Below are 16,106 nucleotides of genomic sequence, written 5' to 3'. Positions count from 1 at the left end.
AAAATATTAAAATAATAATAAAAGAAAATTGTTTGAACATCGGAAATATTTGATACCTAATAACTAATTTAAAGTTTTTATGATAAATGAAATTATAGAAATTGGTCATTTTTTATTTCATTTTAATTATATAAAATATATTATTAAATTAATAAGTTTTTTTATAATTTTATGGATGACTGAAAATTAATTTTAATTTAAATTTATATAATAAAATCCTTAAGTATTTTTAATATTTTAATATAGTTTAATTTTGTTATGTTATTTAATTAGTATTGTCTTTTCGTTTTCCTTAATTTACCAGACCAAGTAACTAAATTGTATTTATAATACATGAAATAACGTACAAATATTTTATGAGTTTTGAGATAGGTATTTTGGCATTTAACACTTTTAACCATAGAGTATACTCTAACTTTTAAAATATAAATATTTTTTTTTATTATCAACATTTCCCCTCTGTATGTAGATTTTTTCTAGAACATTTTTTTTGACTTGAGGGCCCCCAAAAAAATTGTGCACTTGCCCCTAATTTTATTAAATCAGGCCCTTATCCTACTCCAGTAGATTGTAAACTATGAATTGGTATTTACAATTCAATTGTATTTGAATGTCATTTTTTTTTTAATGCATGAATTCAAAAACTTGAAGTCAGATTCAATTGTAATTCTAGATAATAGATATTCAGTTAAGTGCGAGAAACGTCGGTAATCAATTTCGATACGAGAATCACCGAAAATTTAATAATCGATCATCAGAAGGTTAAAACTCAAAGGTGATTTTTATTGATTGAGTAAAGATGGATTTTATAAAAACTATGTATAATACCTAAATCTGTATCCAATTGGATTAATCAATAAAATTGAATATCTCTTTAATATATTTAATAAAATTTCAGTCCGTATAACACCAGTTCATAATCAATACAAATATATATAAATTAGTTATCTAAAATAAAATATTGGTAACTAATTTTGGGTAGTTGGGTTAATGTGTACTTAAAAGTTTTTAACTTAAAAATGCCAATACAGTGTTCTGCAATCGTGATGTTTTTTTCATTTCCTAGCTTTAATGGCACTATCTATGTGAAATAATTTGAACTTTTTTTCAAACAATGTTCAAAAATACACAATGTACTGTATACACGAAACCACCATCACGACATTAACAGACTTAGTTGACAGTTTTTGTGTTTTACTATTTTGTCATAGTCATTGAGTATTTGAGATACAGTAGTTAAATACATCCTAACCAGTACGTCATACTACACGTAAAATTATAGTTAAACTCATCTTGCACTAGTGTATGAAAAAAAAATTTTTAGTTATCGATAAATGATAATACTTGAATGTTCCCGCTCTTCCACGAACCACAATGGTTCTCAAAATCATATTATGTAATCTATAATCAATATAGATTGCAGGTTATGAGTAATTTTGATATTTTTTGTTTACCTATAAATTTTTGATAAAATTCTTATTCGACGACACAACACAAAATACATATTATGTGATAGGTATAATAAAAATTAAAATTTGGGTGAAATTATATTGCTTTTTATTTTTATTCGTTCCATAACAACTATTTACTGTTTTATCCAAAGGTAGTAATGTATTGCTGCACTCTGAACAATTTATGACATTTATGCGGAATATCATTCAGATTCAAATGACCCATCGGGTATGGCCAAAGTCACCAGGAAATGGGAAATGTTCCCTGGTCGAAACCGATTCTGCTGTGACGGCCGGCTCATGATGGCACCGCATGCGGCAGTGTTCTACATCAATGTGATCCTCATCATTGGTACGAGCGTCCTCTTCTTTGTATTCGAGTGAGTCAAGTTTACATTATATTATATTCTGCTTTACTAGTAGTCTATGATATGATAAATTAATTATGTATTTTTATTCTAGCTGTCCATACCTTAGCCGTCGTGTGACTCCTGTGATTCCAGTTATTTCAGGAGTGTTATTTCTCTTTGTCATTGGCTCGTTGTTCAAGACTAGTTTCACGGACCCAGGTATTATTCCCAGGGCGACTGATGACGAAGCTGCTTACATTGAGAAACAAGTTTGTAAGTTTAATATAATTTATTTTTATATTATTTCATGTATTATAAGTATATTTATTGAATAAAATATTAAAATGCAATATAATTTATTAATGCATTACAATTCAGACATAAGTATACCAAACAATGGAGGAACCCCCACTATACGACCACCTCCTAGGACCAAAGAGGTGGTCATCAAAGGCAATTCAATCAAGTTAAAATATTGTGTAACGTGCAAGATATTTAGACCGCCAAGAGCTTCCCATTGTAGTTTATGCAACAATTGTGTTGGTAAGTTTTATTTGGATTTTTAATATTTAATTATATAACATTATATTAGTTGTTAGTTAAGGGTGTCTTAGTCTTTTATTTAAGTAATTAAGTATATAAACTTGCCTCACAGGAAAAACAAACATTTTGTTTAATAGTCATATTTTTATATTTTTTATTTTATTTTAAAGATAAAAACTTTATATTGGTTGTATTGAACTCTAATTTAAAAAACTAATTTCTGAGGTTGTAATAAAAATTTAAATAATAACAACTTAAATATTTTAAAATTTATTTTCCTGGTGTTATTTAAAGTTGAGTCCTATGTGACCGGAAAAAAAATTTCTGATTATAAATAAAATAAAAATGATCAAAATCTAATTATTCTGAAATTGAGATTTTAACAATCAAATGGTTTAATTTTATTTTTTTCTTATTACACTTCATATCTAGAAAAAAAAAAATGCTCCTTAAAAAATAACCATCTTCAACACCCTTAAATAATATTTTTATGATACTGATCTCTGATGTATTTATAAATATTCTTTTACTCACATCTCATGATATATTGTTAAAATTTAGAAAATTTCGATCATCACTGTCCATGGGTAGGAAATTGTGTTGGTCGTCGGAACTACAGGTTTTTCTATATGTTTATTGTTTGTTTATCTTTACTTATCATCATCGTGTTCATTGGAGCAGTACTACATTTATTTTATTGTAAGTGGATTTCAAATTCTAATCAAATTCATTTTTTAAACATATATTTATTTTATACTTTTGTTTTTTTTATATTTATAGTATCTGAAAATAGATTAATGGTAGATGCTATTTCTGAATCACCTACGAGTGTAATAGTAGTAATTATTACATTCTTTAGTTGTTGGAGTGTAATTGGACTGGCTGGATTTCATACATTTCTTGCTGCATCCAACCAAACGACTAATGAAGATGTTAGTATTTACTGTTGTGTGTATTGTAAAATGCATTGTAAAGATACATTACTTTTATAATAAATATAAATACTAAAAATTTGCAGGAATGGAAGATAATCGCTTTTATTTAATTAGATTATACAATAATTCTTTATATGTGGTTATTTATATGCATTTAGAATAATTTTTCTTTTTCTTTTCTTTATTCCATAATGGAAAAAATTGAAATTAATATTTATTAAAGTAAAATAATGTTAATTTTTGAAATGCTTTGTTTATGTTTAATTATATTAATTTTAAATGGTTATTTATTATTAACTATTGATTGAGTTATTAGTATATAGTTATCATTGTTTACTTCTTCCATCCCTGTAAATTAAAATATTTTCTGATAAATAAATCTATAATATATGTAATAGATTAAAGGATCTTTTGCCAGTCGGACAGGACGGCCAAATTCCAATCCATATAGTCGAGGTAACATCTGTGCCAATTATTGTTATGTATTGTGTTCTCCTCGTCCTCCAAGTCTTTTAGGTATTCATAAATATTAGTTTATTGTTCTAAATAATTTAAATTTACTCTAAATATTTCAGATAGACGTGGTGTAGTTCTATCATTAACCGAATCTAAATCATTGAACAAAAGTCAGAGTAGAGATACAGTTATATCTAATAAAGGGTTTGAAGTTTCTGATGCACCTGTTAACCAAGTAATGTTTAATAATATTGTATCAATATTTTATGTACTTAACTTAATTATACTTTATAGAATGGCAAAACAAATACTGATGAAATACAATTGCATCAATATGGTTCATCTAGTATGTTACAACCAGATAGTTTAGACCGCAATCAACATACATTTACAACATCAATGCCAAGTATTCATCATTCGCAAAATAATCATATGCATCAAAGTCATATTATAAATGGTTTGTATCAAAAGCCACCAACCTCTCATTCTTCAATCCTTATAGCATCACATCATCATTACCCAACTGACTATTTTTTAGTTCCTACGAACCCAAATTATTTTTATGCTAGTTTACCTTTGCGCAGGGACCGTGCAGCAATGTATTATTCAGCTGTTTCTCGTGTACCTAGTTATCGTTGTAGGAACAATCAAAAACTTTACTATAGTCACTGCAATGAGCATGGTGGGGGTACCACATCAACTAGGATGCACTTATCAAATATAAATAACTAGTTAAATTAATGCTCATCTTTTTGGGAACTATAAAGAAAATAATTTAATTGTTAATAAATATTTTGTTTCTTTTTAAATGCCTTTCACTACCATGTAAGTTGATTAGGATTAACATTTACTGGTAAGTGAACTTAAGCATGAGGTTTAATTTAAATAAATATATTTGTCAATTCATTTTTAATTAATAGTGTTTATATAACTATGTAGGTGTGAAATTCAACAAAAGTGTAACTTCATTGTCTAACACATTCAATGATACTGGCATATACGAGACCATTGAACCAGGTCGATTAGATCCAGAACTAGATTTAGATGATGGGTCAAAAACTATATCTGGTGCTCCTCCATTGAGTGCTAGTCGGCTACAACTACTTCAGGACACGACAATGATCGAGTCAGCTTTAGACCTAGATTCATTAGAAGATGCATCATCAGTTGGTACTGGCAGCCAAGTGAAATTGGTTAAAAACAAAAACACATTATGACTAAACTAGATTGAAAAAGATAAATTATGTACCTGTTAATTTTTATAGTCATACATAAATGAGAAATTCCTTATGGCGTTTAGGCACTTATTAAGGAAATTTCTATATTGTTTTAATGTGACTTAAAAGTAAAATTCACTAATATTGTTGGTTGCAATATTGTTATTTACTACCAACTGACTGCCCAATCAAATTGTTTTAGGATTAACAATTTTTATGTTATTAAATAAGTGCCTTTTGCTTTATTTATTATTCTAATTAGATCCTAAAACTAATGTCTAACATTTTTCAAGTATTTAATTTCATTACTATACACCATGTCATATTTTGCACTTTTCTAATTTGGTCCTTTATGTTATTAATTTAAATACACATATTTTTTTGTATTAATAAAATAACTTAATTTAATTATAGTATTGTTATCCAGCATTACACAAGTGTTGTGGCTAAGGTTTGACTTTAATATGCCAATGAAAAAAATGTTTAATTTTTAATAGTCAGGGTTTATGAATAGGTAATTATTATTGTTAATTTTTTCTTTTTTTAATAAAAAAAAACTAACGATTTTTTTTTGGGTGTTACCATCTTCTATAAGACTTTTAAACATTCTAATAGGTAAATCAACTATTTATTTATTTTTATTAATAATTAGTATGTATTTTTTTTTTTTTAATATTGTTCATGAATTCGCGGTTGTGCTTTTACTTCAATTAACGCATTAGTGCCTCTTTCTTGGAAATAATTTTTCTTTTTATAATTAATGTTATTGATAAAAGTTGATTAATTTGATGAAAGAAATTTAATATATATTTTTATATTCTCACTGTTCAATGTTTAAATTGTTATTTGTTTTTAAAGTTAAAAATAGGGTTTATAATATAACTTTAAAGTTTCTTAACATGACATCAAATTATGATTATTTTCTAGTTAAAATAAAAGATAATTATATGTTTAATTTGTTTTCTTTGTAAAGACTTTTATAATGTTCTTATGATACAGTTGTAAAGACATTTTTAATATTTGATACATAATTTATCCATTTAATAATATTTGAAACAGTAATATATAATTATTTTTTACTAGTAATACATTTTTATTTTTATTTATATTTTGCATATAAGACATTAACAGTGGATTATGTAGGTGAGTTATAGTTAATGATTGTGATCATTCGGTGACATAAAAATATATTACAATTAAATTTAAGATAATATATTGAAACTTATATTTTAAATTTTGATGTATATACAGAACACTATTTCACTGATTAATTAAATTATAGAAAGGACTATACCGTGTCATGTGTATTATTATACTCTGTTACAATGAAATATAATAATAGTAGTATATTAATTATGACAATTGTATATACTATTGATCCAAAATGTCTTATTATGTATTAAGATAAATATTAATCGCAATACAATTTTGGATTAGCTAGTAGATATCATTGAAGCAATAGTTTCTTATAAAATGATTTTTTAATACTTTAAAAGAGAAATACAGCTATCCAAAATGTGACAAAGTATTAGTATATAATTAAGATCTTAATGTCATCTTAATTTTAAACAAAACAATTCTCAAAATGTATGTACAGTTTATTTTCTACTTTAAATAATAATGGTTATTATTACTTCAAGTATTCAAAAATGTATATAGTTTCTTGTTTATCATTGACTTATACTTTGGTAAGATAAATGTGCGCTCAGAAACCATTTGAAAAGTATTTTCAAAAAATAATTTTACATATTAATGTATCCTATTTTATTTCCAACGATGTAATTTTAATACAACAAAATGCAATTATCCAGAATAAATAAATAAAAAAATGTACAGAATAAACATTAGTCTTTATAACTGGATCCTGGAATGCACAATAGTCTGTGTTCGCATGCACAATTTTGACACAAAGTTTCTTTGATTATAACTCTGAGTGTGTATCATCCTTCTCCTCTGCAACAAACATAACTTTGATAAATAACATGAAAAGTCTTAGTAAACAAGTGTTGATAGATTTGAAATAATTTGTTAAAACTAGCCAAGCACAAATTTTTTTTAAGAACTACTAAGTAAGATAAGTCTTATATGAGTATAAATACTAATAATAAAAATATTAATTATCAAAATTCATACCATAAGACATATCTAATTTATATTTAATTCTTAATTCAAGTATATTTTATTATTAATGAATTTTTAATATTTTAAACAATAATTATTTTTGATTATGAGATAAAAGCAATGAATGTAATTGTATACAACAATGATGTTGTTTTGGTCCAAAATCACTTTTAAATTAATAAAAATTATTTACTCTTCAACATAAATAGTACTTTGAAGTTTAAGGAAATCATAATTAAAACAATGCATTAGACTTATCAAAATGATCAAAACTAATAAAATAAGGAATATTGAAGCAATATACTAATACTTAAATATTTTATATATTCTATAATTTACCAAGAATAATCAGTTAAAATTCAGACTGAACGTTTACTAAAATCTAGGTATACGTTATACATAGTTGTAACTGTAATTTATATTTAATATGACTTATATTTCAGTCAAAATTAATTTTCTGAGTGATATTTAACCAATTAAGAAATAGAAATATAATTATTAATAATAATTTATTTAATTGAAATCTATAAAAAAAAAAGAATAAGCGGGGAGTTAGTGGTAGAATATAAGCCAGGAAATTGAAGTTTCAACACAAATATCTAATATGTTTTTTAAGTAAAAGCTTGGTAAAAATTAATTTTAAATTTTTCAAGTGTACACTATATTATAACAGTTAATAACCAATTTTGTTATATTTAAGTACTTTAGTCATATTTTCTCACAAATTGTCCACTACAATCAGGCCAGAAGAGTTACCAAGTTGAACTCGGTGGGCCGCTTAAAAGTTGAGTCTGAATTAATATCTGTCTTATTGAAAAATGGGCCGGTTAAAATCCTAAAACTCGGTGAGTTGATACCTTGCCTATCCGGCGCTGGCTACAATACTTCCTCATCATCACAATTGACAATTAAAAATGTATAACTATAATCTATTTTGAAAGCCAACATAATAAAACTATAGCAATTATTTTGAAATTCTTATGATAATAATCTTTTAATAATTATACTATTTTTCATTAGGTAAAGAAAAATTATAGAACATCACCCAGCCCAGCAAGTCACAAAACATACATGCTTAATAAGGTTCTCTTTGAAACACTTTTTTCACTAACTAAAATAAACGAAATGCAATTTGTATAATACAAATAACCAATGCTGATGAAATCCATGATGAAATATCCTCTTTTAAGTCATGTGATGATTTGGAATTTTTTTTCTGTAAAAATATACATTGCAGAGCTGAGCAAGCATTGTGCAATAAGCAACTATAATAAATAAGCTAATAACTGCCGTGCTCCATCACCGTTGATAAACATCTTGAAATTCTCACCAGTTTTTGTAGGTTCAACTATTGGTTTGGGTTTATCTGTTTTTAATGGACTTTCAGATTCAGCATTATCATTCACAGTGCTACTTGGTTCATCCACAGTAGGCTTTTCTACTTCATCATCTTGTGAATTATTCTTAGTAGTATCATTATCTTGTTCTTCTTGTATTTTATCTTTTTCATTTTCAGTCTGTGATGTTGGTACTTCACGAACAAAAATTATTGATTTAAGATATATTAGTTGGATAAGTAAAACACAAAAAAAAACTCACTCTAATTTAATAAAAGCTGTTAAATAAAAAATAAATTGGCTGAGAGGTACAACACTTACCTTTAACTTTAACGTCCTCTTTCTTTTTTGGTTTCCATGAAGTAAATTTAGTCATTAAATATCTCATCTAAGAAAATTATGTATATGAATTATTAATCCAAAAATGTATAATTGTAATACAGTGAAAACTGTATATAACGGACAATTATTTTGGTCCCGTGACTGTCCGTTATATACAGGGTTTCACTGTATTATGTATTATTATTACATACCTCGCGTTCTATTGATGAATGTTTTATGGCAATTGTTTGAACTGTTAACACAGGATCTACAGATTTTGGAAGTTTTCCCTGTTCTTCTACTTGCTTATCTTTCCATATCTACAAATAGGGAAAAAATTATTTGGTTTTTTTAATTATTCTAATTTGTAAACATCAATATTCTTACTGTAATTTCAGAAATCAATTTCTCCAGAGTATCTATCTCTACTTGTGTAAAAGGAGTATCCTCCAATGTGGTATTTTTTATTTTTTCCAAAAATGAATTACTACTGTTTAATGCACTATTTAATGCATCTAATCTTGCTGGTCTTTCTGCATGTTCAAAAGTTCTTTCCCAAACAGGTAATACAATTTTTTTTAAATCGTCAAATTTAGAGTCTAAAATATCAGCTTCAGCGCCAAAACCATCATCTTCCAACCAATTTGAAATCTTAAAAAAATACATTTTAAAATTGATTTATATTATAAAAAATTGTTAACTAGTTTTATAAACATAACATAATTTTACTATTTAAAACTTTAAACAAATCTAATAAAAATTACTTCAGAACATTTATCCAAAATTGATTGAGTTTCAATATCAGTAGCAGAACTAGCATAATCAGGTTGTTCTAATTTTTCACGTGTTTCAATAATAGCAGTTTCTAAATTATTTAAAGAGGTTTCTTTACGTGATTTTGCTAAATCTATTTCTTTAAGTTCCGTTATTCTAAAAAATAATAAAAACATCTCAAATGAAGAAAATATAATTCATATATCTATAAGTAACATACTTATTAATTGAATTTTGCAAGTCATCATCTTGAGCAGGAAGAACAAACAAGTATTCATGGTTAACATCAATAGTTTCTTTAACTGTTACAACTTTTAAATTCTTTTTGGAATCAGAAATTGGAACTGTATCATTTAATTTCAATTGTTCAGTACTGTTTGTTTGGTCATTGGTATCTGTATTATTTGATGTATTATTAGACGCTTGGGGAATAGGACCTTCTTCTTGAGCTTCGTGTACTGGTTTTTCGTCTTTCAGTACTTCTTCAGGACCTTTCAAATAAAAATATTTATTAATTTAATGATTATTTACTATTTCCAGTATTTTGTTAGTTATTACTACTTAATACCTTTAAATAAATTGCTAATAGTATTTCCTATCTTTGATAAAGTAGATTCTTCTTCTGTATCAGCAGTAACAGTTTTTTCAATTAGTAACTCTACATTTTGTAAAATTAATAATCCATTATCGTCCATTGCAAAGTGTGCTTTAATTCCTTTGGTATCTATTCCTTCTTGACCTTGATATTTAGTATAGGCATCTCGAACACCATTTAATTTAATATTACTTAGTTGCAAAGAACCTAAACATTTAACTTCATTTTCATGTAAATGACTAAGTTCTGCATAACCCACAGTAAAATCAAAATCTTGTTGATGTTTATTAAATGTTATTATTTTGCGTTGTGGATATGGATTCATGTGGCCAAATAAAATGCGCTTTACTTGTTTTGCTGGTTTATTCTCATCTATTACCTCTTTATCAAATGTAACCTAAAAATGATTTAGTTCAATAAGTACTTAGTTACAAAACAATATAAATTGTAAATAATATAACAAACTTGTATAGGGAATAATGTAGCATCCTTAGTAATAAATGCTTTTACTTTAAATCCATTACTAAGATCTGCTGCTTTATATGCAGCCCCTAAAGCAGCAGCTTCATCAGTATTCAAGGACCTGCCAAGAGGTTGATTAGTTTTTAAATCTTTAACTAAACGGTCTTGAACTTTAGGAACTCTAGTACCAGCACCAGATAACATAACCTAAAATATTATTAAATTATTTAATAGAATAATTATCTCTTTGAAAATAATAAATATACTTGTTCAATCAGTTCAATAGTCAGTCCAGATGCTTCTAAAGCTCTTTGAGCTGGATGCACAACTTTATCAAATAAATCTTTACACAATTCTTCTAATTCTTCCCTGGTAACTTTGATGCGCATATCTTTTTCATCAATTAAACCTTCTATCTGAAATTAAATATTTATTTTAGTACATAATGAAAATGTATTAGTTTTACAATGTTTATTGATCATCATGTTTTTAAGGATCATCAAATTTGATTCAGTATCCACCATCATTGGAAGTGCTTTTTTTTTTATAGAAAATGTATTGGTATTTTTGTTAATCATTGGGGAAAAACAATAAAAACAATACAATTTATTCAATATATCATTAAGAGATCCAACGCTCTACATGTAAAATTTAATTTTTTTTTATGTTTATTTTTTATACTGAAAATAAAAAAAATAAAATTTAAAATAGCTATTTTATAATCTGATTATAAGAACAATTTTAATGTAAAAAGATTTATCTAAGTCAAGTAGTTTATTTTTTAGAATTTTCTGACATGAGTATATTACTTAAATTATTTATTCATAATATAAAATTAACAATTTTTTTCATACATTTAAGTATCATAATTTTTTACACCCTGTATATACATATATATTTCAATTTATTAATGAATTTATATTTTGCATATATCAACTACTCAATGAAGAGGTACACACAAAAACTAAAATAGAGCAGAAACAAGACCCCAAGTGTTTATTAATAAATTCATAATTTAATAATTAAAATAATATTATATTACTTGGGCAAAATGTTCAGTATTAGCACTTAATACATTCTTCAATCGTCCAGCTTCTTTGAATAGTTTTGCCATTGATCGAGAATTTTTAGTAACATCATTAGGTGTTAATTTTAGATCATTAAATTTGGCTGCTAAGTAATCTCTTAGTCGTAGTTGTATTTCCAAGCCACCCAAATTACGTTCATAGCTGATAAAATATAAAAATGTATTAAATATTATTATTAAAATAATTTTTTATTCATACAATAGACCAAAGATTGAAATGAAAATACGAACCCTACTCCTAGTACAGCAAGATGAGGTTGAAGTTCAGGAGCTATTCTATCCTTAGATTTTATTAACTGATATGATACAACTGATACTTGAGTACCATATGCGCCCATATCGTAAAACATCATATACATTGGAGATGTTTCATTAAAACTTTTGGTACGAAATATACCATAATTCAAAGCAGCTAAAAAATAATAATTATATCAAAAAAATATAAAATATAAATATGTATAAATTTTTTTATATTAACTTAATCATTTTAATAATTATAAATATTTAAAATATGCCGAGACCCAAATGGCTACAACCCACCCACCCCAGTTATAAAAAGGGTGGTTGAACACCTTTTTAGATTCATGATAGCTGCCACTGAAAATAAATCCTGACAAATCTGTGAATGTACCATTTACGATAAAGAGCTCACCATCCACCTGTTTACATTCAAGGTATCATCTTTTGATGTCAAATATCTTAGAATTACTCTTGACAAAATACTAACTTGCAGGCTAAAATCAAAATTCCCAATTCGCACCAAATTAATTATTTACAAATCTCTTTAGTGCTCTAATCGATTACTCTCTATATGATAACTTCTGCATCTTGGTTTGCATGTAACTCCACATTACATTCTGACCTCAAAATAGAATCAATTGACCAACTAGCCAACAAACATTACAGCTCGTTTTACTCCAAACTACATTCCCATACTAACCCATTAATATTATAAATTTTATTCAATACACAACCCCTTAAATCCTACTGATCCACTAAAAAGAAAATAATGCAGAGATTAATTAAACTAAAGTTATATATCACATTGGGTTACATCATTGGTTGGCCTCTTTCTTCATATTATTTCAGTTATTATGTATAGTGTTATCATATTTACTTATTGTATATTATTTTATTATAATAAATAATATAATACATTAATACATTACTAATAAAAAAAATGATTAGAAAACAGGCCCGTATACAGGTGGAAGAGGGGTAAATTTATTATTATTTATAATAAAAATGAAACTCAGATTAAGTACAGAATTAAATTTTATATGTAATAGAGAAATTAATTTTGTTTTTTTTTGTTAAAACATTTCTGAAAGAAAATAATTTAAATATTCTGATCATCAATTTTAATTTTATATAGAAATAATTCCAATTAATAAAACATATAATTAAATATTCAAATAGCTCTATATTTTATATTAATTTTATTAAATATCTTAGAAATATAAGTATATTATCGATTCATGAAAAATATAAGATAATTTGGTATTATGTCTATAATTCTTTACCTGCTGTATAACTGTTAATAAGTTGTAATACTTTAATTCCGGCAATTTCTGCAGCCTTTAGCATTGCAGTTCGTTCAGCTTGACCGAAATAACCAGGAACAGAAATTACTGCCTCATTTATAGCTTGTCCAGCACTATCCTGTGCAAATTCTCGTGCTTTTTCCAACATCATTGCCACCAGTTCTTCGGGTGAAAATTGATCATTTCTACAAGTATATAAATTATTATAATAATGTAACTAAGACAATTAGGTAATTATATAATTTAAACATACGATTCATTATGCTTGAAAAGTACAGTATTTCTTTTTGGATCAGGAATAATATTATAGTAAGGAAAACGTTTTTTATAGAGATCTACAATTGGATTGTCTATTTTCTTTCCTAATAAGTCAAGAAAATAAATGTAACAGTTGGATGGGAATCGTACGCCAACAGTTAATGCATCTTCACCAAATGTACGTTCACCATTGCGGAATGCTATAGCAGTCGGTGTTTTCCTTTTAGATTCTTTATTAAGAGCAATTTCCATTGGCACACCGGGCTATACAAAATTAAAACATGTTTAAATATATTTGCACATCATATATTTATCATAAAATACTTACTGAAACTATTGCTACTTTCATCCATTCTGAGCCAATATCAACACTCATTACAGCTAAACCGTGTACATTGGCAATATGAAAACTCGAAACCAAGAACATGGTCAGTGCTGTGACACATTTCCAGAATGGGATACCCATTTTGAAGAATGTAAAATCTTACCTGAATAAAATTGAAATTAGTCATATAACTTATCTCAACAAAGTATGTTCAAAGAATATAAGAATATAAAGTTTACTTACCTAACTAAAAAGTATACTAGTTACCCTTTAACTATACCTATTTAGGAATTATAGTATTTGATTTACAACGAAAATAGGAAAAATCCACCGGGTACTGTGGTAAGTATCATATCTGATATTGATAATATTATCAATGTAGTTTTTGTAATATTTTTTTTAAATCCAACTAATAAGTACAGAAAAAATCAATTACGTTTATTACGGACAATTTGATTGAAGTTCCTAAAGTCCAACGTTTAAGTCAAGCATACGGTTTCTTGAATACGTATGTTAAGTTAAATTAAATATATCAAAACGTTAAGATGTAACATAATCGTAACCAAACACATAATGATTATATATAAAGTAAGTAAAAAAAAAAATCAACAAAATCGCCGATTTGGCGGCTTCTGATTGGTCGACTGTCTTGACACGTATCTGCCAATTTTCCAAAACTTTATATTACTCAAATTTTCATTTCGTATTCTTTGATATTTTGATAAGAATGATTTTAAAATATGGGTTAGTCTTTTTTTATTTTGACACGGACTTAGCTATATATTATCCTTAAACCATAAACCTTATGTTATACTATACTGTATTATAAAATTTAAATCACAACAAATAATTGACAATAATATTGTATATTACATGATCTAAGGTATATTGGCTATAGGTATATGGTTAGGTTATTATCTGTATAAACCATTAGACCTTAATATACTCCATGACGTAATAGATTTAATTCGTCGTGATATTATACTTGTGTATTATAACTTATAAGCACGAATATTCTGGAATCTAGAGTCTAGATATTCGTAAATCGTAATTATATGTATAAGTTCATAAGTATTTATTTGTATTTATGTTTTATAACAATAATGGTATTATACTCATAACTCATAAGTCTCCTATGGTTTTCTCACAAATTAAGATAGGTTGATAGGTACATAGTTATTATTTAGGGCACAGATTTATAAAATAGTTTTATTGATTCTGAACAAAGTGAGGAATGTATTGATTTTACAATGATATATGTTTTTTTTTTCGTGCCTCATCACGATTTAGAATAGAATTATTTGAAACAATGCTTTGACTTTTGATTTTGACTTCAGCTCCTCTTTGAAAAGGAAATTGAATCTAGTTGGTACTTTGGAGGGTCAAAAGTAAAAAATTTCCAATAGTTTTCAAAAGCGTCAGGAAAAACCCTGAAAAAGTAACGGAAAAATGGGAATTTTACGCATAACTACTTTTCGACAAAATAGATATTTTGATTTTGCTGTAACTCAAAAACGAATCATTGTGAATACTTAAAATTTTCACCAAATGTTTATATTAGTATTAACTATTTACAATTAAATTTTCAAAATATTTTCGATTTTTCTAATTTTTTTTTTTTTTTAAATTCCGATAAAAAAAATTTGGTTTTCCAAAAAATCTTTAAAATTTAATACAAGGTTTATTATAAGTTTTTCTTATTATAGTAAAAAAAAAATCAAAAATCATTCATCACAATTTTTGTTTATAAGCATTAAAACTTAAAATGTTTACAAAATATGTCAAAATCGCGAAAATTTGCAAGGTGTTTTTTGTTAAAAAATTATGATTTATATCTAAGGTTAAAAAACTTAACACAAGGTTCTGCATAACTTTTTCTTAAAATAAACGTAAAAAAAAACTTCCGCGTCAATATAGAAACAATTTTATGAAATTTATTTTTTTACTAAATCGAGTAGAATAACGATATATTACAATTTAAATACAAGTAATAATATAATATATCCTAATAATATTATCCTAGACTGACAAATCATCTCCGTTCAGAATCGTTTTTCATATACAATGATACCTGTCATTGCATTAAAATTTAACACATCTCTATTCTATTACCTACTCTCTATCTTTACTATACAGCAGAGCAATACCCACTTGCCAATCTTTTTATTTTTAATACTTAAAAATGTAGGAGGTGGGTGGTCCCTAAAATTGTTTTTGTCCCATGAATGAAAAATGTTGAATCGCCACTAACTATTAACAACTGCAGCATAGGCGTTACTAAGGGGTGGTAAGGGTATCGTTTTGCTACCCCAAAAAAAGACTTAGATTTT

At 26.2% G+C, this 16,106-nt stretch overlaps 2 protein-coding genes across 4 annotated transcripts; one reads left to right on the top strand and one right to left on the bottom strand.

The window, feature by feature from the left end:
- The first annotated feature begins 1,395 nt into the window (after positions 1-1,395).
- Positions 1,396-5,521, top strand: LOC113555239 (palmitoyltransferase ZDHHC18). Of its 3 annotated transcripts, XM_026959633.1 has the most exons (10): positions 1,396-1,516; positions 1,604-1,831; positions 1,914-2,074; positions 2,180-2,344; positions 2,906-3,043; positions 3,125-3,276; positions 3,678-3,795; positions 3,855-3,970; positions 4,030-4,192; positions 4,675-4,952. In XM_026959633.1, exons 2-10 carry the CDS (start codon positions 1,683-1,685, stop codon positions 4,950-4,952), a joined length of 1,440 nt encoding a protein of 479 aa, XP_026815434.1. In that variant the 5' UTR covers positions 1,396-1,516; positions 1,604-1,682. The 3 variants fall into 3 exon arrangements, 2 of the variants coding, with proteins under 2 accessions (XP_026815434.1, XP_026815435.1); XR_003405335.1 differs by lacking the exon at positions 1,396-1,516 and having other exon boundaries at positions 1,683-1,831; positions 4,030-4,588; positions 4,675-4,816; XM_026959634.1 differs by lacking the exon at positions 1,396-1,516 and having other exon boundaries at positions 1,683-1,831; positions 4,675-5,521.
- Positions 5,522-6,532: 1,011 nt separating this feature from the next.
- Positions 6,533-14,356, bottom strand: LOC113555238 (hypoxia up-regulated protein 1). The gene is made up of 16 exons (XM_026959632.1): positions 14,020-14,356; positions 13,780-13,939; positions 13,447-13,715; positions 13,173-13,378; positions 11,881-12,061; positions 11,605-11,791; positions 10,829-10,978; positions 10,566-10,769; positions 10,074-10,497; positions 9,726-9,996; positions 9,496-9,661; positions 9,119-9,382; positions 8,944-9,051; positions 8,732-8,798; positions 8,404-8,604; positions 6,533-6,905 (listed from the first exon to the last, which is right to left on the bottom strand). The coding sequence occupies exons 2-16, from the start codon at positions 13,915-13,917 to the stop codon at positions 6,874-6,876; spliced, it is 2,868 nt and encodes a 955-aa protein (XP_026815433.1). The 5' UTR covers positions 13,918-13,939; positions 14,020-14,356; the 3' UTR covers positions 6,533-6,873.
- Positions 14,357-16,106: the final 1,750 nt, after the last annotated feature.

Source organism: Rhopalosiphum maidis, chromosome 2, assembly GCF_003676215.2.
Source record: "Rhopalosiphum maidis isolate BTI-1 chromosome 2, ASM367621v3, whole genome shotgun sequence".
In the NCBI taxonomy this organism is placed as follows: domain Eukaryota; kingdom Metazoa; phylum Arthropoda; class Insecta; order Hemiptera; family Aphididae; genus Rhopalosiphum; species Rhopalosiphum maidis.
This window is presented reverse-complemented; position numbering and strand designations above follow the sequence as displayed.

What these genes read in the sequence shown, in the direction of transcription:
- LOC113555239 (XM_026959634.1), top strand. Translation starts at nt 1,683, where the DNA reads ATGGCCAAAGTCACCAGGAAATGGGAAATGTTCCCTGGTCGAAACCGA. An exon ending in AGTACTACATTTATTTTATT is followed by an intron (nt 3,044 to 3,124) that starts GTAAGTGGATTT and finishes TTATATTTATAG; the next exon opens with TATCTGAAAATAGATTAATG. An exon ending in ACCAAACGACTAATGAAGAT is followed by an intron (nt 3,277 to 3,677) that starts GTTAGTATTTAC and finishes TATATGTAATAG; the next exon opens with ATTAAAGGATCTTTTGCCAG.
- LOC113555238 (XM_026959632.1), bottom strand. Translation starts at nt 13,917, where the DNA reads ATGGGTATCCCATTCTGGAAATGTGTCACAGCACTGACCATGTTCTTG. An exon ending in CTTGCTGTACTAGGAGTAGG is followed by an intron (nt 11,792 to 11,880) that starts GTTCGTATTTTC and finishes ATATTTTATCAG; the next exon opens with CTATGAACGTAATTTGGGTG. An exon ending in ATACTGAACATTTTGCCCAA is followed by an intron (nt 10,979 to 11,604) that starts GTAATATAATAT and finishes ATTTAATTTCAG; the next exon opens with ATAGAAGGTTTAATTGATGA.